This window comes from Ammospiza nelsoni, chromosome 10 (assembly GCF_027579445.1).
Source record: "Ammospiza nelsoni isolate bAmmNel1 chromosome 10, bAmmNel1.pri, whole genome shotgun sequence".
Classification (NCBI taxonomy): domain Eukaryota; kingdom Metazoa; phylum Chordata; class Aves; order Passeriformes; family Passerellidae; genus Ammospiza; species Ammospiza nelsoni.
Window position 1 is genome coordinate 8979720 of NC_080642.1, and position 22750 is coordinate 9002469.

Here is a 22750-nt window from a genome sequence, read left to right on the forward strand (position 1 = left end):
AGCCCATTGGTTGCCAGCAACATGGGAACTTCATGCCAGGTAGTCTACTTATCATGATTGCTCCAGAACCTCCAAAAATTTATTCAGCCTACTTTATTCTTTCATTTTTTAAAATGGATTCTTTATCACAGTTAGATGACTTAGCACACCACGACCAAGAGCAGATTTGGCACTACTGAAGAATTCTGGAAGTCTTTTGAACCAGGTGCCTAAGGACTTGGCAGAAGTGGAGGTTTTTTGCTGGTTTGCTTCCTGGCAGTTAACAAGGGATATTCTTTTATGGCATTGGGATACATTCTTCTTGTATGAGGTACAAATTGGATATTAGATGCCAACACAAGAAGGATTATTTTTATACTCTGATTAGCTGACAGTGCCATCTCCAGGAATGGTATCATCATCACAGCTGTATTTGTTTCAGGCGCCTCTGCCCACCTTGTGTTCTAAAGCACCCCAGTCTAACAGGCAGGGATGTGCAGACAAGATGAAACCTGGGTTGGCAGTTTCTTCGCCCACAGGATCACCTTTATGGGATTGTTCTACCCATGTCCTGGCATGTAGGTGGTTAGTGTGAAGTCTCCTCAAGCTGGACCTACAAACATCCCCCTGGCAGTAGCTCCACACTGGTAAGAGAACAACTCATCAGGATCCGGGAGGGGAGGCAGCAGTTGCTTGTCTTTGGCAAGTTAAAAATCATTAATCCTAAAGAATAGCTGGTAGATAGTGCTGAAGAAATGCTGCTGCTGGCTGCATTTAGTAATTATTTAGAAAATGGAGCCTTGGCTATCTCATAAATACATTTTCCATCAAATAAAGTAAGATAAATCCCATGCCTCAGATCTGAACTGACCCACAGCCATCTTCCTTTTCCAGTGTATTCCAGACAACTGTGTTCCAGGCTGGCTCCAGCTGAACACTGGTTAAAGGTGTGAGACTGCAGCCCTGGTGGTGTGAAGGCACTGGGGCTTAAATTCCAGTGGACAAAATTACTTTTTCTGATGAAAAATTATTTAGATGGGAAATTTTCTAATATCTAAAAGAAAAGTGAATGTATTATATTGATTCAAAATTGAAAGTTCTGATAAATTGGGGAATTTGAAGCAGAGTTTGTGAGATTACACTGGAGCCAGAGAAGGTAAAACTTAACCAATTTCTTTTTAAAGAGAATTTTGCTTTTCCCGTTGAAGGAGAGAGATAAATTAGAAATTATTGTCTTGAAAAATCACCTTTTTAGTGTGCACAAACAAAGCCTTTGTGGAAACCTATAAACATCCCTTGGTTAGTACACATTAATCAGTTATGCATTAGTGGTAACAAAGGCTAATTGATCTGGAGGTTTGTAAACTGTGTGCTGGCAGGCTCCAGGCTGTTCTTTCTGGATAAGGGTCTTCTGTGCTCCAGAGCCACAAAATCTGGAAATATTTTTTGTCCCAAGGTCAGCTTGCAAGAAATGAGCTGGTGCACAAGTCTTGGCAGTTTTCTCAGAAGATTAGTTAAAACATGTTTCTTTTACAAGTGCTTTGCTCTCAAGGGATGGGCAATTTTGAGAGGGAAGCATTTCAGTCTGGATCTGTAAGAGGGGACTGCAATGGTCATGGTCATGTGGTGCCCAGAACCCCTCTTGTGAGGTTTCCATGGTCTGATTTCAGCCAGTGAACTCTCCTGGTGCTGTGTTTGTGGTTCCTGCCAGTGCTGAGGCTTGGCAAAGACCCTTGGCTACAGACTCTGTTTTCAAGTTACCAAGAATCCACACTCATGTCATGACTAGTTCTTGCTGAGGCCCTTCATTCTGGCAGTAGCTCAAGATCCCTACTAGGTTTTCCCCATGTTTTAAATTTTTTTTCTTTTAAATCTGTATATTGAACACTAGAAGTACTTTCTCCATGAATATGCATTATTTTTCTCACATACTTTCTGATGATTTCTCAAATCATAAAGGGTACCCACCTTATGTCCAGACTGAACAGGGAAATGCAGAAGCAGATAAAACCCTCTGTGAGTTTTCCTAGTGCTAACATGTTAGGGGAAAAAGTGAGATCATATATTAATCCAGTTATGTCTTAAATTGCATTCAAGAGTGTAACAAATGTTGCCTTTTGTATTAAGCATTAGATAGTTGTATATGTATCTTAAGATAAATGTGGGCTTTTAACTTCTATCAGCCTTGCCATTACTAGATATAACATGTACATGGAATATATACAAACCAATTTAAAAACTCCAAGATTTAATATCCACTTACATTTGCCTGCTTAATTTATATGTATGGCTATTACTTTTCTAAAAGCATTCCTGGAGTATTTGTAGGAGCACATACCATTCAAAATTGGCTCAGAAAAACTAGATGGGGAATTTATGTGCATCTCCATTGCCTGGAAAATCTTGGCCCTAGTATTTTAAGATACTGTTCCTACAAATCCTGTGATCCATATTGAATAAGTATAATCTGGATAATAATAAGAAGAAGGGTGTGCATCTATTAATATGCTGAAGCATGAGAATGTAATGAGTGGAACAAAAAGGAGTGGTTGATAATAAAGAGGTAGGGTTGGAGGCGGGGAATATTTATTATGTGAATTCCAGCTCTTATGAAAAAACTGGTTTAGCAACCAACCTTAATAGCTTCAAAAGACAATTCTGAATAAAGGCAAGCTGGTATAGGCAGACTCTAAAATGTTGAGCATAAGTGAAGCTCTTGTGGCAGTGGCTGTATTTCTTCTAATTACGCAGTTTTTCAAGTTGCAGCGAGTGCGGAGACGGTTTCCTCCTGGACCAGTCCCTCTCCCAGTCCTTGGGACACTGATACAGCTGAACTTTCAGTTTAATCGTGATCTTCTCATGCAGGTACTTATTTTCAGGTACTCCTAATTGTCTAAAAGTCTTTGTGATTTCTCCTTTCTCATGTTGCTTGCTATGTGAAAACATCCTCTCCCAGAACCTCATTGCTGGTACTGTAACTGTTAACTGTGATATCACACTTTGTTTGGTTCAAAACTGTTGGTTTGGTTTGCAAAATAAGAAAAAGATATTGCAGTGTAAAGTAGTTTGTCAAGCTAAGAAACCTGTATTGGAATTTCTGAATGTGTGAAAGTCATTCTGGTGTTTAAAGCTATCCCTTTTAAACACTGATTTTCACTGAAATTCGTGTGAAGCTTGATAACTTTCTATCACCCTTTGCCACTAAATTATACGAATTCATGTGAAAATTGATATAATTTAGAATTAAATATATTTAGGGATTATATATCAGATTTGGCGTTACGGAAAAAAAAACTTTAAAAAAATTACTTTCACAGCATGGATTTGTAGCTTTCTGAGCACTGGCACTCTCTAGCTTGAGCAGTAAATAAATACTTCCTTGCACTCTGTGTGTATCAGCTTGTTCATATTGATAAGATCAAAAACTGATGGGAGGAAAGAAGAAAGTCCAGTCTCTAAGCTAATTACTCCTCTGACAGTTCTGTGTTCTTTTGTGCTACTTGTACAGATGATATAAACCCTCTTGAAATAAATTAATAAATAGAAAATACCCTTAAGCCCACTAATGAGTGTGAAATGAACCTTGGCTTATATACAGTAATAAAAAATACTTAATGTTTCTTGACATAGGCATGTGGCTCTGAAAAGTGGGAATACATGGGTGTTTCCAACAGTGAATGCTGGAAAAGTCATTCATGCTTTCTCAGTGATAATTGTAGTCTGGTGGGAAAGATGGAAAGCATCACTCCACCTTAGGGCTGGTCCTGTAATCAGTGCAAGAACAGGTTCATCCTCTGATTGCAATATGTGGGATTTCATCTGTGCTTTCCTGGCTTCTGTCCCATCTCTAGCTGGCAAAAATTCATGGCAACATCTTCACTTTATGGTTTGGATGGGCCCCAGTGGTTATACTGAATGGATTTCAAGCAGTGAAGGATGGCATGACCACACACCCTGAAGATGTTTCTGGCAGGCTGGTGTCACCTTTCTTCAGAGCAATGGCCAAAGGAAAAGGTGAGAATTTCCAGGCATAAATAGTGCATCTTGACAAATTGCAGTATCTTTTGTAACTTGTGACCACCTTCAGAGGTAGCACAGAGGCAGGGTTTGTCCGTGAGGAATGACTGCTGGGTGAGCTGCAAGGTACAGAGAGGAAATAGCTTTTTGAGAGTAGCAAGAGGAAAATACTAGCAAGAGGAAAAGGATTCGTAATATCTTCTATGGAATGCTCACTGGGGCAGATTCAGAGGTGATGAGATAGATGAGACAATGGTAAATTGTGTTGCAGAGAAATGGAGGAAAAGCAGGACACAACCCAATTCTTTGTCCCGGACAAATTGCCTCCTACTATGACATTTTCCATGAAGAGTGAGTTTGACAGTGGTATCTTCTTCCCATTCCCTTCCTTTGGAGAATATTTTCCTGCTGGCACAGTTGCACCTAAAAATTCAGTGTGCTTCTGTTTCAGCCTTGCTGTAGGTTTCATACCACCAACCACACTAGAAATTTCCAAAGTCTGTAACAAAGCCTAAATACTGACCTTTCCTGCCCTACAGACAGGATCTTTTCTCTCTGGCTGCGGACTGTCTTCTGATTCTTTCCCATTTTCCCTTCACGAGAATCATCACCATGATTCAGGTGAGCTTCAGGCATAGCAGAAAGTGTGAGACAAGCACTGCAAAGAGCACTAGAGAAGCAGCTGAGATATCCTGAGATATCTGATTGTCTGAGATCAAACTTAATCCTGCAAGTCATCTTAGACCCAGCTGAGTTTGCCTATTTCATCCCTATCAAAATGATTACAGGTCACAGCTGTTCCTTAGTGCCTTTGTGTTCACGGGCAAGGCAACAGTTTATGTTCTCTGGCTTAGTAAATCCTTTGATGTAGTCTTTGTCTATGATTAATATTAGCATGATAAGGAGCTCTTCCTTTAATGATGCAGGAATTATGTTGGCAACTGGCCACACCTGGAAGCAGCAGAGGAGGTTTGCTCTGAGGACTTTACGCAACCTTGGCCTGGGTAAAAGAGGTCTGGAGTACCGAGTGCAAGAAGAAGCTCACTACCTGGTAGACTTCTTTGCAAGTATGAAAGGTATTTCTGCAATAAATATCAATACATTTTTGCCATTATTCTCATGTCTTTAGTGTATGAACTTCTCTGTCCTGTCCTGAAACTGAGGGCAGCTTTTGTTCCACAAGGGAGTGTGCAGGCTCTTACACTGTCTGTGTGGAATGGACTGAAAATGCAAAGCCACCAGTCCATGTTGTGTTTTCAAGGAGACTATTCTTGCTCAAAATTATTTATAAAACTACTAAAATTGAGAATAAAAACTGAAGCTTATTGATTATTTACATTATAGAGCACCCTAAGTAGAAAGGGATCTCTGAAGATGATCTAGCCTAACCCCTACTCAAAGAAGGGTCAATCTGAGCAGGTTTCTTAGGGTGGAGTTGTAAATATCTGCAGCAATGGAGACTTTACCACCTTTCTGTGTAACCAGTTTCACTGTTCAGTGAGAGTTATAGTAAAAACATTTCTTGTGTTTACATAGAATTTAATGTACTTATATTTTTCCTGTTGCCCCACTTGATACCACAGAGAAGAGTTTGGTTCTCTGTTCTTTATATCTCTCCACCATGTATTTATACATATTTAGATATCTCCCTATGTCTTCCCTTCTCCAGAATAAATAATCCATTTCTCTCAGCCTCTCCCATGCCAGATGCTTCAATTCCTTAATTGTCCTTGTGGCCCTTTGCTCAACTTTTTCTAATACACTGATGTCCCTCACACTGGGGAGTCCAGAGCTGGACCCAGAACTTCAGCTGAGTCTTGCCAGTGCTGATCAGAGGGGAAGGATCACCTCCCTTGGCCTGCCACCAATTCATTTCCTAATGCAGCCCAGGATGATGTTGGCCTTTGCCTCAAGGGCACATTTTTGGCTCTTTTATGGTGCTGATGCATAGAGAGACAAAATCAATGCTGATGAATTAAGTCCTGTAATGCCATTTGCACACGCTCTGTAAAGCACTGACTAGAATCTTGTCTTCATTACAATATTCTACCCTGATCAACCCAGTTAGGATCATGTGAGTAGGATTTCCCAATACTGATCATTATGCAAGGGCAAAATAAATCAGGACATGCTGTGGCTAGTGTTGTATAAATTTAAAATAATTAGATTGAGCCCAATCCCATGGTTAACAGCTAGGAGAGATTGAGATGTAACCATGTGTGCAAGGAAAAAACCCCACAACAGTAAGTTACTAACCAGAATTGTGCCTTGGGTGTTGGGCAGTTGCATCAATACACACACAAATAGAGTTTTTTATGGCCATATATTCCAGAATCAAAAAGTAGTTTTCTTGGAATTAGGTTTCAAATAACTGCTTTAAAATTAGTTTTTATACTGTTAACACAATTGGTTGAAAGGAGTTTACAACATTCTACAACGTTTTATCTTACTGGAGATTGTCTCTAGCAAGGTCAGACAAAACACAGTAGCCTTGCATGCCTCTGTGTCCTTGCTGAAAAAAGCAGTCTATCTTCTTGCCCTTCTACCCTTAGGTTCCCTTTGTCCATAGTGTTCTCAGTCATTCCCAGGCTTGAAACATATTTTGATTTTGCCAGAAAGCAAATTTGCGTAGATTTTTTTTCCTTTACCTCTAAATTTGCTCTTTCATGTGATGCAATATTTTATACATCTGGCACATCTGGCATTTTTTTAGAGTGCCACACATTCCTGGGCTTACAGGATTGCAACATGGTTGTGAGGAATCAGTTTGATACCACAGTTTTGGAAAAAATATTGCTGCTTCTCTGTGAAATGCAATGCCTTCTTGAAAGTTCTGTGGGGAACTTAGAGGATTCTCACATTTCACTAAAGCAGGAAACATTAACAGTGACATTTATTATTTATTATTATGGTTGCAGGGAAACCTGTGAATCCTGCTTTCCCTCTTGTCCATTCTGTCTCCAATGTAATTTGTGCTGTCGTGTTTGGACATCGTTTCTCCAGAGAGGATGAGGCCTTTCATGATCTGATCAAAGCTACAGAACATCTCTTCAAGTTTGGGGGCAGCTTTATTCATCATGTAAGTGAATGATCTGTTGTATTTTTCTGAGCAAGACAGAGAGTAAGAAATGCAGATTCGAGAGCTATCAGGCAAAGTTTTAGAATGGGTGAGTGAGGCCCCACGCAGTTTTACTGGACAGTGAACTCTCTCACAGTGGGATGGTGAAGGTCCACATGCCAGCCTCGGGTATTTGTGTTCATTCTCCTGTCTTTGAGTACTGTGACAGTTTGCCCCTAAATCTTTGCAATAGGGCACAGGTTCATGGACTGCTCCTGGGTTACTTGGTTTCTCAACCCCTGCACACCACAGGTTCCTGTGTTGGACATCATGATTCCTAAATATTAAATGTCAGGTCTGAAAGTCTGACTCATGTGCCAAGTTGAGACACTGTTTTTTATACAGTTAACAGAGAGAGGAATGAGTCAAATACCAAAGTGTTTTGCCTGTGGCTACTTATCTCCATTTCTCCTGGAAGACACAGACTTGAAGACTTCCCAGAGAAATTCTACTCCTTTGCCCTGAGTGAGGAGCAGCTCCAGGCACAGGCAGCGGAAGGCAGGAGATACAAAGAGAGTAAATATAACTGCAAGTCTGGCAATCAAACAATCTGGGAGTCAATGATCCCTCTGACACTAGAAGCTTACTTTGTACAAAAGTAATTAAAAATTTCCTGGGAGTTCTGGTTCTGGTTCCCCTGCTGAAGTTGTCCCATACATTTTATGAGTACCTTTTAAATATAGAATACATAAGCAATTCCTGGAATACAGATGTCTCCCCATATCCCATGGAACATTCTTCTCACTGAGTTATGCTCAAGTTCCCTTTTGTTTAGTTTAGCTTTGGTCCTGTAAGTTGAGTGTAGTGGTGGCAGGTGACACCTGCTTTTAGGACAGAGAACATACCTCCTTTTCTTCTCTGCTTCCCATCCTGGCTCTGATTTGATTTAGTGCAGTGAATAAGATACTGTTGGGGAAATAAGAACAGGAGTTCAAACCATTCCAGAGGGATGACCACCATCTCCACACCTCCCAGATGTGATGAGTACACAATATTATGCAAAAAAGAGGATATTGCTGCATCCACATCCCCATTTCTTATGTGGATCTCATGCTGTCAGGCACTGACAGGGGGACACTGGGGATTGGGCCCCTCCATAAATGGAGGAGGAGTTTTGGCAGGAGCCCAGGAAGGTGGATGGATGCAGTTCCTGTCTTGAACAGACAGCTAAATTCCACTTACAGTTAGAGTGCTATAGTGGGAGAGAGGGCAGACATTTGAGAGTAGGAATGCCTGTAATCTTGGCAACTTTATGTGATTAGTCAGACCACAGTTGTGTCTAAGGCTTCTGAACATCATTTGCAAATATAAAAATACCAGAGATGGAGCTAACCAAAAAGGACATGAAGTTCTAAGTGAATTTACCAAGGACTGGACAAGTACTTTTTTTTGTGATAAGGCAATCAGTAATGGATAATTGGATGTCTGACAATAAGAACTGATTTCCCAAGAAGATACAAGTACAGTCTATCTAATTCAACCACACTCCAATGAACACCTAATAGTGTGCTTTCTGTAGTGTGATTAAAAGAGTATGAGAAGAGCTCAGCAAAATCAAGGCTGAGAAAGGATAAAAATTCTGCTGTTAAATAAACAATGGAATTATATTTTGAGCAGAAAAAGAACTATTAAGAGAGTGTTGTATCTTGGAGATACAAGAATAGACAGATTACCCAGGCATAAATGTAGGCTGGAAACCAGAATTAACTTTCTAGCTATCAGAATAGGTCAAAATCAGCTATTTCTTAGGCCAGATTTTCCCAAATGGTAAAACTGAAGGAAAAAAAATAATCTAGTTGTGCCACATAACCCTGTCTCTCTTTCTAGAGGAGAGTACTCAAAATTGTCAGGTAGCTGTTCCTTAGGTTCTCTGGGTTTCAGATATTTGAAATTTCATGGAGGAACCTTGAGAAGTCAATTGGTAGAGAGTACTTTGGGGGTTACCCAGCCTGTAAAGCAGCCACTGGGAGCCAGTCCTTGCTTTGGCAAGCATCCTGCTGAGGAGTTTCCAGCTTTTGCTTCTCCCTTCCCGGTATTCTCCACTGGAGGGCAGGAGCTCACTTTTAAAATGCCTGAATGCAGTTCATAGCAATTGAAGATGTGAATAACTGCATAGGTGAATACCATTCATTCTAGTTACAGTAATTCTAATTCAGCTTGTGATTGAGCTGAAAGCCTGTGGAACTCTGAATCTTACCATCAAAACTAGAAATTATACAGTTTACTTTTCACAGCTCGAAAGACCAAGCACAGTTTTTGTCAGGATATTTTGCTCATCAGACCCTAATCCTAAGCTAACATGAACATTACCTCTCTTTGTAGCAGGCATCCATAGTGCATGTTCTCGTGATAGAGACTTTGCAGGACCTCTTGTGTGTCACTCCCACAGCTCTATGAAATCTTCCCCTGGCTGATGAGCCGCCTCCCTGGGCCTCACAAGAAGGCCTTGGCTTGTTATGATGTCCTGAGCAACTTTACACGGAGAGAGATCCAAATGCACACAGAGCGTGGGGCACCAGAGGAGCTGCAGGATTTCATTGACTTCTACCTGGATCACATTGAAAAAGTAAGTTTTTTCTGCCCCATCATACAGTCATAGGGGAAAAGGTCAACAGGGACCATTGAATCTTCACAACCAGTCTGAATCATCACAATCTCTTGCCTGTCTAGATTTGGTAATGTGAATCCAATAACCAGGATCTTCCTAAATCCTTTCTGATCATTGATATGCCACAGCACCTTGCAATCCTTTCATTAAATGGCAGGTTAATACACTGCATTTTTTTCATTGGCACAAGTTGTAAAATGATTGAAGGTCTTTGGAAGACAGAGTGGGATGCTCTGGTTACAATATTTTCCCAGTAAAGGTTTGCCAAGAGAATTTGCAAGAGGTCAGCTGGAGTTTGAGAACATTTTATGGAGAAATAACCTAGGAGTCGGCAGTGTTAGTGAAGTGTCACCAGGGTCAGTGAAGTGTCAACCAGACAAAGGTTGACACTTCACTGACTTCACTTCACACAAAATAAGGGCATTTTGGTCAGGCAGGCATAGCAGAGGTAGGTGGGAATCTGTAGGGCTGTAGGAGATGACAAGATCTCTCCCTTTTCTAGACCGTACCAGGATCACTTTGCATGAATCTCTTGGGTGCTGGATCCCAGCCTGATCCCTAGACTGTCAGTTGCCCTTCCCCTCTGTGACTCCTACCTCCATTTAAATCTTTCCTTTCTCCTCTCCTCTGCTGTGTTACGATGTTTACCTCTTCCTGTTCTGCTTGGTGGCAGGAAGGAAAAGGAGAAAGAGGAGGGAGTGGCAAGATGAGACTGCTCCTACTTGGGTGTGGCAAGGCAAGAGTGGCCCAGAGAGCCAAAGGCCCTGGGAAGTGGGCAGTGACTCTTGTTCCTGGTGGCAGTGCTGTCCTGCAGGGACAGCCAGTGTCCCTTTCACCACTCTCATGTGCTGGTAGCAGCAACAGAGGCAGCCGCAACCTGTTGGGCTGCAGCACTCACCTACCTCCCCCTGATAATTATTTATTGATGAATTCCCACATCAGCTGCTATATTCTTATGTATGGTGTGGATGTCAGCCTAAATGGCTTCTAGCTCCTTGAATCCTCCTGTTCAAATTTTTTTTTTATATCAGCACAGTAACACACCTGGCCTTCCAAAGCATTTGACTGTTTCTAAAGCTTTTCATTGCTGTTCTAGGAATTTATGAGACTTGAACATCAGCGTGCCAGAAATTGTTTCAGTGAGCTCTTCTGGGACTCTGCTGGGTGGAAATCATCCAAGTTTGTTTATTAAAAAAATTGAACTGTCTCTAATAGGTGAACAGGGGCAATAAAAAAAGATTAGATGATATTACAGCAGGGAGAAGCATCTCTCCTTCTTTTCAATTGCTCCACTGGCAACAGAAATGTTCAACACCCTTGAGCAAAACCTCTGTAAATACAGACAATGAATTCCCCCAAACCAGAGCTGTGTTTATTTATAATTTCAGTGTATACATACACATCCTCACACTCCTAATTGAAAACTCTAAAACCCCAGAGCAGCTGTACATGAGTCATTGTGCCCTTGTGTAGAAGAAACCTGAATGCCACAGGTTAAGAACTTTATTCAGCCCAGTATGAAATCACATTTAATCCAATTCTTTTTTTTCTAACTTTCACATATAAGCCTCTAACTTTTCTTATCATTTGCAGTCCAAAGATGAACCCAGGTCAACATACAATGAAGACAACATGGTTTATTCTATAAATGACCTTTTCTTGGGTGGATCAGAGACATCAAGCACTACATTGAACTGGGGCCTTCTCTATATGGTGGCAAATCCAGACATCCAAGGTGAATAGATAAGCCCATCACAGATATCTCCCATGCAATAGAAAAAATAATTTCCCTAACATTCTCATAGATTAGAGATTATTCCTAGATCCTGGTATGTGTCTAGTGGCACATGTACCTTTTTCTACTTGTAGGTCTGCCCTAGGCAGCATCAGTAGATCCAGGGATTAAATTAACTCTGGGATGTATTTGAGTTTCTTGTAACAGAAATTATTCTAGTCCGGAGTGGAAACAGATGGCTCCTCTGTTACCTCTGTGTATATTTAAGAAATTTGCTTTTAAGTCTAGTTCTAAAATAACTACCAATCCCTTTAATAGAGCACTGAATGAAAACCAAAGGAAGAAACATGTCTTATCTTGGATAACGAAAATCTCACAGTTACCTTGCAGAATATGTGCAACTCCCGGAGGAGAACAGGATTTTAAATGGATGAAAGAGATGAAGATAAGAAAAACTTGGTCAATTTAGCTGTCAGACAAGAAATTCTGCTTAATCTCATGTTATCACATGTTTTGTTATCACTTACTCTAATTAAGGTTATGAAAGCACTGACTCACCTGTATAATTTTATTTAGCTAAATATTGCACATATTTGGGAAAGCACAGCATATGCAGAGTGATTCTTCCTGAGCTTCTTGAGAAATACATTGCATCAGGACTCAGAATGAGCTGACACCAGTATGTTTGTCCTCATTTAATTAATTGGTGCCTTTTTTTGAACCCATTCATACTTTCCCTGTGTTGACATCCAATGACAGTGTTCCACTCTGTACCATTAAGGAGAAGTTTGGCCTTTTGCCTCTTCCCTGAATCAGGAATAGAAATGTGTGTTTATATGATGCAGTGACTGATTACTTCAAACTACCTTGATTCTCAAGTTCTTCTGCAAGATAGTTCTTCATGGAGGAAAGTTAACTTAAAAATATTTTTGAATATACATTTTAAATTCTGTAAGGTGCTTAAATCTCTGTTGTCAGTTTAATGTAGCACTGCTGGCAGTCCCAGGGCATGCTTGATATGAATGGACACAGACTGATCAATGCAGAATGGACTTCCCTGTGTATTACTGTTGCTTCAAAAAGCCTGAAAAAAGACAGGGTCATTTATTAAAAATCTAAGGTATTTTATTAGGTGTGTACTGCCTCTCTTGAAGTTTATAAATCAAAGGCTTTATTTTTGTTAATGCCCCCAAGACTCCCATGCAATAAGTAATTTAAAACATGCTGTTCTTGATTAAAAGGCAGATGCCAAGCAATAGATTAATTTTTTAAAATAGTACTTGGACCTTGTTCTAATTGACATTGCTTCACTTAACAGACACCCTGCATAAGAACCATGTCCTTTTAACAGGAATTAGGCTTTTAAGGCTCAGACTCACCTGGCATAAATTTCAGAGAGCTGTGAGCTTAATGTTCTAACTGGCTGCAGGTGTTTGAGGCACCTAGGCAAAAGAAAACCCAACAATAAATCTGTTATCTCTTGGATTTGTGGTAGTAAGGCAACATTTAGTTTTAAATTTTTGAACAACAAATGTCTTTTCTTAATCTATGATCAAATAACTTCATGCCCAGAAGCAGAGCTCTCATATGTTTAAGCTGTTGGAACATCCTGCTACTTTATTTTTCTTCATAAGAAGTTACTTACATTTCTAAATTAATTGTGATGTTGTTCTCATAGTTCTATGTTGAAAATGTCTTTGAAAATGAAATCACTGGAAATGTTCTGCCTGAATCTGAATTTTTTCCCCAGAAAAAGTGCAGAAGGAGCTGGATGCTGTTCTGGGTCCCTCCAAGGTAATCTGCTATGAGGATCGGAGAGAGCTGCCCTACACCAACGCTGTGATTCATGAGATCCAACGCTTCAGCAACATCATTTCAGTGGGCATGCCCAGGGTGTGTGTGAGGGACACAACCTTGCTTGGCTTTCCCCTCAAAAAGGTACAGACACAGCTTCTCAGTGGCTACAGACTTTTCCTGCATCATGGTGTGGATTGAAATCTGCTTGTGCCAGGGCGTTCTCCTCAACAGAAGGGGGGCTGGATGCCTTCGGGTCATGGTCTGAATGTCAACAAGGAACAGAATGAATGTTTTTCTCCTTTCAGGGCACCATAGTTCTTCCAAATATTGCTTCATCTTTGTATGACCCAGAGCACTGGGAAACACCTCGACAGTTCAACCCTGGTCACTTCTTGGATAAGGATGGAAACTTTGTGGCCCAAGAAGCCTTTTTACCATTCTCCATAGGTAAGTGGGCTACAGCACAATCATCAACAGTTTGGATTGGGGCTGTAGAATGGAGATGTCTATTAAAAACCTACTGCTGATCTATTTTAAACCTTTCTGTGGAAAACAAAAGTGCTTAAATCAACATGATTATTTTCAGTAATATGTGTTCCACAGAACAAAAAATAACATGGAAAATCAGAGGTGTCCTGACAAACATATATATCTAACTTGCCCTATTTTTGGAAGAACATTCTCTGCTAATGATTGTGGCTATTGATTTTGGGCACTCATTTTGTAACAGACATATGTATGGAAAGCACTTTCAAGTAGTCCTCTTGATTCTTTATGCATTCAACACTAGAACATGGCATCTCCCAGGAAAAGCAGGTCCTTATTCTTCATTTACATGGTGGAATGAATTCCTTTAAAATTGTCAGTCAAATGAAGATGAGGCTTTTGAGGTAATTGAAGGGAGCAGAAGGGTTACATGGATAAAATTCTTTGAAGCTGCAGATAAAATTCTTTGAAGGAAGAAGTACACGAAGCTTTGTGTCATTGCTTGCACTAAGTCCAACAGAAATCCTGGGCTTGGCAAAAATACCTTTGCACTGTTTGAGGATGAAAACAGTTGCTGTTGGGCTCAGGTTTGTTTATTCAGTGTCCTTCCTCTCTCCTCTCTGCAGGGCACCGGGTGTGTTTGGGGGAGCACCTGGCCAGGACCGAGCTGTTCATTTTCTTTGCCAGCCTGCTGCGGGCGTTCACCTTCCGCCTGCCCGAGGGCGTGACCCGGGTCAGCACGGAGCCCGTCATGGGGGGCACCCTGCAGCCCCAGCCCTACAGGCTCTGTGCCATCCCACGCTAGGCTGGACATGGGCAGGGTCACAGACCTGCTAGGAAACATCTTTCTGAATCTGTCTCTTGAGACCATATTGCTTTTTGTATTGGATTTGAATTTCTAGTTCAAAAGCCACCTTTTGTATACAGTAGGAAATTTTATTTAGATCCTGTTACCTGCTCATGAAGGTGATCTTTTTTTGTGGTAAAAATTCTTTTGATCTATAAGACCCCAACATTCTCAGCCATAAAGGCATCTTGCAGTTGCTGTCTGGCCTGGCAAGTACAAATGTGTGAGCAAACGACAAAATTGACTGCCAGACACCAAAAATTAATTCATTATTTCTGATAATGAATTAATTCATTATACCATTTCCAAAAGCACACTGGGAAAACATACCTGGAAAATTCTGCCTCTTGATGTCACTATCATCAATAGCAACATTTCAGTCAACTTTTTGTTGAGGGTCACTAATAAAAGATATGAAGGAAAAATTAACAACTGATTTTATTTATAGATGACTTACAGCTTACTGAGAATTTCTAGATTTGATGCAGCAGAATATGTGTAAGGCATCTTTAAACTTTGCAAAGAATACCTGAGTCCAGCAGTGAAAATGTGCAACTGAAACCTGGTGAAGAGTGAAGATACAGAGAGAAGATTTCTTTTGGGCACACACTTTCAACATTTATAAAAGTCTGACAAGTCAATTTTTGGAAAGTCTTTTCTAACAGAGCAATTATTTACTCCCATGCCTGACTCCTTTTAGGATCAGCAATGGGCAGCTGCTACACCAGGTGGAAGGGACTTCCCAAGGGACAGTTTGGGTAAGGAACCTGCTTTGGTTTGAGATGATGGTAAATTGAAAAATGTTCATGGAAAATGCCAATGATGCTTTTTAAACCCCTCAGCAGCTCAGCTTCCTGAAGCCACAAAGGGTTGCCATATACACAAATACTAGTAAAACTCAATTAAAAAGTCTATAATTAGCAGAAAGAAAAAAATTGGTTCCTAGTTAGGTATTTATATTGTTTGGGAAAGTCTTGTAAAGCATAAGTGAACTTGTCCTTCATGAATGTTCCTGTTTCTGTGAGAGGACAGGACAGCTGAACAGATGATCATCTGTTAAATCAGTTATCACTCCATGTCATCCGCTGTGTGATTGAGATTGGTTTGGGCAGTTCACCATGAATCACAGTTTTAGATTTGTCTCATTATTTCTAATTCAATGGCTGATGGAACACAGCATCAAAATAGTAACCACTTGATATTTAGCTGTTATTAAATTAAATGGCAGGATAGCACTAGTGAAATATGGAAGATCACATCCTGACATTTTACGTGACAGAAAACTGTGCCCTGGTAGAAACTGATGTCAAAGTCTGTGTGGATTTGCATGTGTGCATGGGGAGATAAGGCAAAGCTGAAACCACTGTGATTTGGGGATGTTGGAGCTGTCATTGCTGCTTAGAAATGAAGTTGGAAGCATCAGTAGCATTACAAGCATTAACATCTCTGCTTTGTGGTGCTGTCACCCCTGATGGCCACGTGCTTCCCCAGATATCCTTCCAAAAGGGAAGCTCATAAAGGAGCCTGGGATGAAATCATGGCCAGGAGAGCCCTTATGCAGCTGGAGCAGGTGGAGTTGCCTGAACCCAAGGGAATGGCACAACCCAGAACCAGGGGCAGGAGCACCACTCATGCAGGTGTGTGAGAGGAGACAAGCAGAGCACCCTGCACCTCATACTGGGCAGGTTATTGGTGCCTGCCTGTGACAGGAACTGCTCAGGGGTGGTTTCTGTTCCATTGTGCAGAAATGTCCAAGGGATGAGAGCCCAGCACGTCAGCCATGGCAGCAGCAGGATGTCACAGGGAGGCTCACAGCACCAAGATGGGAGAGCTGGGCTTTGCAGAGCCTTTGCATTTCTGTTCCTGACAGATCTATTTTAGAAGTGAGTCACTCTAGCTCATCTTCTAATAAAGCCTGGTCTTTTTGAGCTTTTGAAAGCCTTTTCAAAGCCTGGCTGATGCTGCCACAGGTCAATGAAGCTGAGAGCAGAGCTGAGAGAAGCCCAGCTCCCACTTATGAAGTGCCAACTCTCTCAGCTTTGGCTGTGTGATGTCACCTCTAATCAGGCTGCTGAGCTTTAAGGGGTGTCTTGGAGACACCCCCTCACACACACATCCTTCATTCCTCTCTCTTATATTCCTCATTGCTTCTATGTTATTTCTCATGTCTTCCTCAGGCTCCATTTTTGTAGTGGTGCTCGCCCCTGCTCAAGCATACAGGGGAAGATCTGGCTAAAAAGGAAAACGCAGGAAATGTACAGAGGCAAAGCTGAAGATTTTGGGTTCATGTAGCTCTTGGAGAGGCTCAGAGCCTTGTGAATCTGTGATGCTCATCTGACACCCTTTTCACTTTAAGTTTATACATAAAGCAAAAAAAAGAGGTAAAGAAAAAATTTTGTATTTCTAGTAGTATAATGAAGAAAAAGGAAAACGGTGGTTTCTCAGAACTGCAGTATATCAGGAAGGCTCTGTGGCAGATGGGAAAATTGATGGCTTTTTTGGCTTTTATTGTCAATGAAAATGGCCAATGCATTCAGCACCGCTGGTGTTCAGGGAAGATTTCTGTCAAGGCTAGGAAGGAGAAGTTAGAAAATAGCTAGATAAACATGATATTTTCAAATTGGCTGAGCTGATTCATCCCAGGGCACTTAGGGGAACAGTATCAACCTCAGAGCTATTAGCAATTATCTATGAAAACCTGTGGAGGATGGGAAAAGGTCAAACATTTCCTTTTCTTCAGAAGGTAAGAGAAGTTGCAGTGCTATAAATCAGCCAGCCTGATTGCACTTCTCAGAATATCCTACAAATAATCAGATTGTAAGCACTGGAAGGAAAGCAGAGTCAGTATTCACCAAATAATGTCAAAGTTACTTAGTTCTGTTTGATGACATTGCTAGAGGTCTGTTTTCAAGAGAGAAGCTGTTAATGTCATTTACTGCTCTTTAATGTGGCTTTGACACTATCTCACAAATTCTGTGGAAATGTGGGCTATCTGAAGTTTGATAAAACTTGATGGAAAAGTCAGGAAATGCATATGAATAGTACCATGTCAAACTGGAAGGATGCACTGATTGGGATTCTGTCCTGCATCTAAACTGTTCAATATTTAATTGAGGACCTTGATAGTCAGTAAAAGCACCAGACCTGGGTAAGGCCTAATTTCTTGATGCCACCAGATCCAAACTGATGACTGCAGCAAAGTAAGAAAGAGGTATTCTCAAACTTGTCTAAATTCAAAGAAACTTAAATGTAGGACAGTTTTATTTGGATTTATTACCTTTGTGAAGTGTGAAGATGCCATAACATGGATACTTCTCCTTAGTAGTTTTAATGTCACATAGCTGAAGAGGTGAGAGTGACCCTACTCCAGCATCTCTCATCATTCCCTCCTTCCTCTCTTCCTGGAGTTACAATTTTCCATGGGAAATTTCTCTGGGATTGTTTTTTCTTGACCATTATGGTTTCCACAGAGCAGTAAGCTGCAGCAGAAGGATACATTTTAGTTTTGCAGTGACTCAAAATGCCTCTAAAAGCTATAGAATTCAAACTCAAGTTTGCTGTCCTGAACCAAAGTATTTTCTTTGGATATTCTTGAATAAAAGACTTGGTGGAAAAATCAGGAAGTTTTCATAAGGAATTTCTGAGACAGGCTATTTTAAACTGTATTAATATATTTAAATAATTAGAATAAAAATGGCAGTGAGCTGTGTTTATTTGAAGTAATATTTCAGCTGAGTTTGGGATATCTTTTGCTTAGTGAAAAGCTAAAAGGAACTCCTCCTAATATCTACAAAGAAATCACAGCCTGTGCTATTTTTAGCCAAACATTCCAGGAACTATTTATTTGCTGTCCTGCAGTGTGAGATTCTAATGTTAAAGGAATAACAATAACAAAATTGCAGCCCTTTCCCTGAACAGTTTATGAGGTACTGCAGCAGATGAGAATAGAGATGAGCTAATAATATTAATATATTCTGTGGTCAGCTGATGATATGATGGTATTCTACAAAGCTACATTTTAAGGAGCATTACAGAGAAAATGAAAAAAAAAACAATTGGAGTGTTTTATATTCTGTTTTAAGTAACTTTTTAAAGCACTTTTAAAAAGTGTTCTTATTTCAGTGCTGCAGTCACATGAGCATTGGCTTTGCTTTGTAAATTCAGGTTGGACTGACAACTACAAACTGTGGGTGACTCTGGTTTCTCAGCTTCCTTTAGCCTGCTTGTGGGTAGATTTGGGAAGGGGCAGATGCCACCACCCACCCCTAATATTGAGAGTATCAGTAGTTTCAGCACTCACAGACGACAACCAAATCCTAGAGAAATGCAGGCCATTGTGGGACCTGCAGGCTGAGGGAGATGGGATTTCAGGCTTGCCACTCTCTGACACCATTGTGGCATTGGCCTGTCCTGGCAGAACTGGGCATTGCTCTGTGGGAGCTCCCTGGTTAGGGATCTCTCCTGTTTGGAGATCTCTCCTGTTTGGGGATCCTCCCTGTTTACAGATCTCTCCTTTTTAGGGATGTCCCCGGTTTGTGGATCTCCCCAGTTTGGGGATGTCCCCAGTTTGGGGATCTAGTCGTGCCCTGTGAGCTGGGGGTGATGCTGCAGCTCAGGGAAGCTGTCTGTCCTCATGCAGAGCACCAGGAGCTGTCAGGGAGCGTGCTGGCTAACTCAGGTGGCTCGAGCAGGAATTGCTCAGCACGAAGTGATCCCGTGCGGGTGTTTCAGCGGCTCCAGGCTCCAGGCAGAGGGCAGCAGAGGCTGTGAGCTGCTGACAGGAGCTGCCCTTGCACACACCCGGGTTACCAGGGCATGCTGGAGCCCATCGTGCCTTCATCTGCCGGCAGCATGGGACTGGCTGAGCGTGAGATTGAGATGCTACAATACAGCGGCTTTAGAAGATTTCTTGGACCTTTTGGTAGAGCACAGCGTCTGTGTGGTTTTTGGATTACATGGATATTATTCACCCTGACTGTGCTCTTCTGCTCTCTGATCAAGATAAAAAGTTCCCAATTTTCTATGCACTCACAATTTCTCCCACCAAAGGGAATGCAGTACACCAGGGAAGCTCCCAAATTACTGTGTACCTTGCACTAACTTTCATTTTCTCCAGGTAAGATAGTGGCATTTCACCAAGCCCAGACATTGGTAAAACGAAGTAATGATAGAGTTTGAAATGTGGGGATCGCATCCATGAGGCTTAGAGGGAGAATATTGATTTCATCTGCTCTGCCTCTCTCTTTTCCTTTCTCTTAAATACTGCCAAGAGAAAACTTCGAGATAATGAAAACAAACAAACAAATAACCAACCCTATACCAACATTCCCCCCCCCCCCAAAAAAAAGACAAAACAAAACAAAACCAGGAAATATTGAACAAAATAATTATGGCTATTCTCCATCAATTTTAGCTCATTGTTGATCTTTATCCAGGTTGAGCTTCTGCAGTAGTGAAGTCAATTAGAACTAAAATTGCCTAATTGCCTTTTATCTTTATGATGTGTTTGACAGGATGCTTTACACGGAGCTGACCAAAGTGATTCTCCTTGAATGCCATCCCCTGATCAAAGAAAGCCCTGTACTCCATGAATCTGAGCAGTACAAAATGTCTCCCTACTTTTGTCTAATTATAGATTTATGGATTTGTTTGGGTTGAAAAAGACCTCATAGACTACTGAGTCCAACCATAACCAGAGCACTGCCAAGTCCACCAGAAAACCATGTGCCAAGTGCCAAATCTACACATCTTTTGAATGCCTCCAGGCATAATGACTCCACCACTTCCCTGGGCAGGCTGTGCCAGGACTTGGCAACCTTTGAGTGCAGATTTTTTTCCTAATGTCCAATTTAAAGCATCCCTAGCATAACCTGAGGCCATTTGCTTCTGTCCTGCTGCTTGTTACTTGGGAGAAGAGGCCAATCCCCACCTACACCATCCTTTCAGGGAGTTGTAGGAGGAATAGGGTCCTTCCTGTCCCTCCTTTTCTCCAGGCTGAATAATCCCAGCTCCCTCAGCTGCTCCTCCTCCTCAGGCTTGTGCTACAGACAGTTCACTGGGTCCGTTTCCCTTCTCTGGACACAGTCCAGCACCTCAATGTCTTTCTTGACAATTTTACAAGAAGTTCTGCAGCCTCTGAGAGCACTCCTTTTATTCTCTGTCTCCAGGTCCAGAACTGTGACCCTGTGCTGTCCCCTGTGTGTTTGACATCCCCACTCTCTTCCATAAATCCTCACTCCAGCTGTCACACATAACCAGAGGATGCAGAGAAGCTGACAGGGACAATATATAAAAGTAATGGATGTTTTGGAGGATACAGATTGTTTTCTGTGGTAGAAGGTGGCTTTCCTGGTTTATGTGAGAAACTCAGAAGTCTCTTTCAGGAATATTAGTGCAAGGAATAAAATTTCGTGCCGCATAATATCTACAGGAGGAATAACAGTTTTGATCTCAGGTGGTATTTCTCAATCCCTTTTATCACAACATTCATGGAACATTTTTTAGAGAAAAGGACCTTTCTGGACATTGCTACAGTATTGCACAAGTAATAATATCATAATTGGAACAATCAATAAAAATTACGTAATTTTTTTCATATCTTTTTCTTGCTTAATTTTGGGGATGTGTCTAGGTACTGCAGTAATTTCATGTGCAATCAGTTGGGAAACTTGTGTCTAAAGGCCTGCATTGGCTTTGCCAGTTCAAACTGCTAATCCCTAGATCCTGTATAACAAATTAATATGCAGTCACTGTCACCCAGCTTGCCCTTTGATCCATAAGTAATTGTCAAATGCTGAAAGCTGCTGAGTGTGCTTGCCATCTTTCCTGAAAGTCACACCAGCAGAGTTGCCATAGGTGCTGGAAGTTATTTCCTGCAGGCAGGCCCTGGGAGGCAGAGCTGTGAGCAGCATTGTCCCAGTGCTTTCTTCCATAGGAGACTCAGATAAAAGTGATGGGGCACTGGTTACATGTGTCCCTCCCTCCCTCCCTCCCTCCCTCCCTCCCTCCCTCCCTCCCTCCCTCCCTCAGGGAACTGGTAGAAAAGCAACAAAGAACCAGCAGAGAGGCAGATGTTGAGACAGGGCAGATTAAAGGGGCCTGTCAGGGCACAGTCCCAGCTTTAAGTTCAGTTTTGAAGGGAATTTCATGCCACACACAGTGTGTAACTGTAAATCCCCTTGTTCCCTTCATAGTAGCACTACTGCAGTGCAAGTCCCCACCATTCAGCTTTCCTTGGAAGTGAGGAGAAAAAACTTCCCTGGACAGGGGAGAAAGGCATGAATCAGACTTCTGGCCCCTGCACTTCATGCATGGCTAATTGTCACTTTGCCACTTTAATAAAACAGATGTTCTCTGTTAGCAGCTTAATGCAATTAGTGTAATACTTCAAAGGGCTGCTGCCCCTGCCACGTGCTGGAGAGTGAGGAGTGTGTGATGGAGGGTTATTGACCTTCTGGGCTGCTGCTTGGCGTTTCTGTCCTACTCAAGCAATAGAAAATCCAATACAAAATCATCCCATAAATCTTTCTCCAAAGTATTTTTGGATGCTTACTTAGGTTGCTAAATCAACCTCTCAAACCTAAATTGTTACAGAAAAGAGCTCTGCCTGAGAAAAAGCCTGTGAGGAATGATGGTGTAATTGAGGCTGAGCTGCCAGTCACAGTTTTGGCCAGAGGATGTGTTACCTCCTCTGGGTTATGAGCCATCCTGACCCTCCAGAATGGCCATTTGGCTGCTTCTCTTTCAGTCTTCCCTTGGTTCTGCCTCATGGTAACCACACTGAGTGAATCCCCAGAGCTGATGCTTTCAGTTGAGAATTACTCTGTTCTAAGAAATTTCAAGACTGTGGAATTAACTAGGTGATGCTTTATTTAGATATTCTTGGGGTGAAAAACATGGGCAGCCAGCTACTGCTCTTGCTTTAACTTTGCCTTGACCAGTTCCTGACCTATGCTCAGCATTAGGTTTCAGTATTTTCTCAGCCATTTGCTCTTTGATTGCAACTCCCCTGGATTTGGAATTGGATGTATTTTTTTGTGACAAACTATGTTATGACACAACTTCTGGGTGCTTAAGTTCTGTCAGATTTTGTGGGAGTTCTCTCATGAAGTTTGTTTATTTAGGCTGACTTCAAAGTGCTCTGCCATCACTATCCTGTCGTGG

The 22750-nt window shown here is 41.5% G+C and overlaps 1 protein-coding gene across 2 annotated transcripts; it reads left to right on the top strand.

Annotated features, from left to right (window-relative positions):
* Window positions 1-446: 446 nt before the first annotated feature.
* Window positions 447-14992, top strand: LOC132077648 (cytochrome P450 2J4-like). Of its 2 annotated transcripts, XM_059479472.1 has the most exons (10): window positions 447-626; window positions 2740-2844; window positions 3831-3993; window positions 4923-5072; window positions 6915-7075; window positions 9504-9680; window positions 11316-11457; window positions 13208-13395; window positions 13560-13701; window positions 14367-14992. In XM_059479472.1, exons 2-10 carry the CDS (start codon window positions 2839-2841, stop codon window positions 14543-14545), a joined length of 1308 nt encoding a protein of 435 aa, XP_059335455.1. In that variant the 5' UTR covers window positions 447-626; window positions 2740-2838; the 3' UTR covers window positions 14546-14992. The 2 variants fall into 2 exon arrangements, with proteins under 2 accessions (XP_059335455.1, XP_059335454.1); XM_059479471.1 differs by lacking the exon at window positions 447-626 and having other exon boundaries at window positions 2674-2844.
* The last annotated feature ends 7758 nt before the right edge of the window (window positions 14993-22750 follow it).

What these genes read in the sequence shown, in the direction of transcription:
- LOC132077648 (XM_059479471.1), top strand. Translation starts at nt 2,674, where the DNA reads ATGTTGAGCATAAGTGAAGCTCTTGTGGCAGTGGCTGTATTTCTTCTA. An exon ending in AGCAATGGCCAAAGGAAAAG is followed by an intron (nt 3,994 to 4,922) that starts GTGAGAATTTCC and finishes TTAATGATGCAG; the next exon opens with GAATTATGTTGGCAACTGGC. An exon ending in ACCTGGATCACATTGAAAAA is followed by an intron (nt 9,681 to 11,315) that starts GTAAGTTTTTTC and finishes TATCATTTGCAG; the next exon opens with TCCAAAGATGAACCCAGGTC.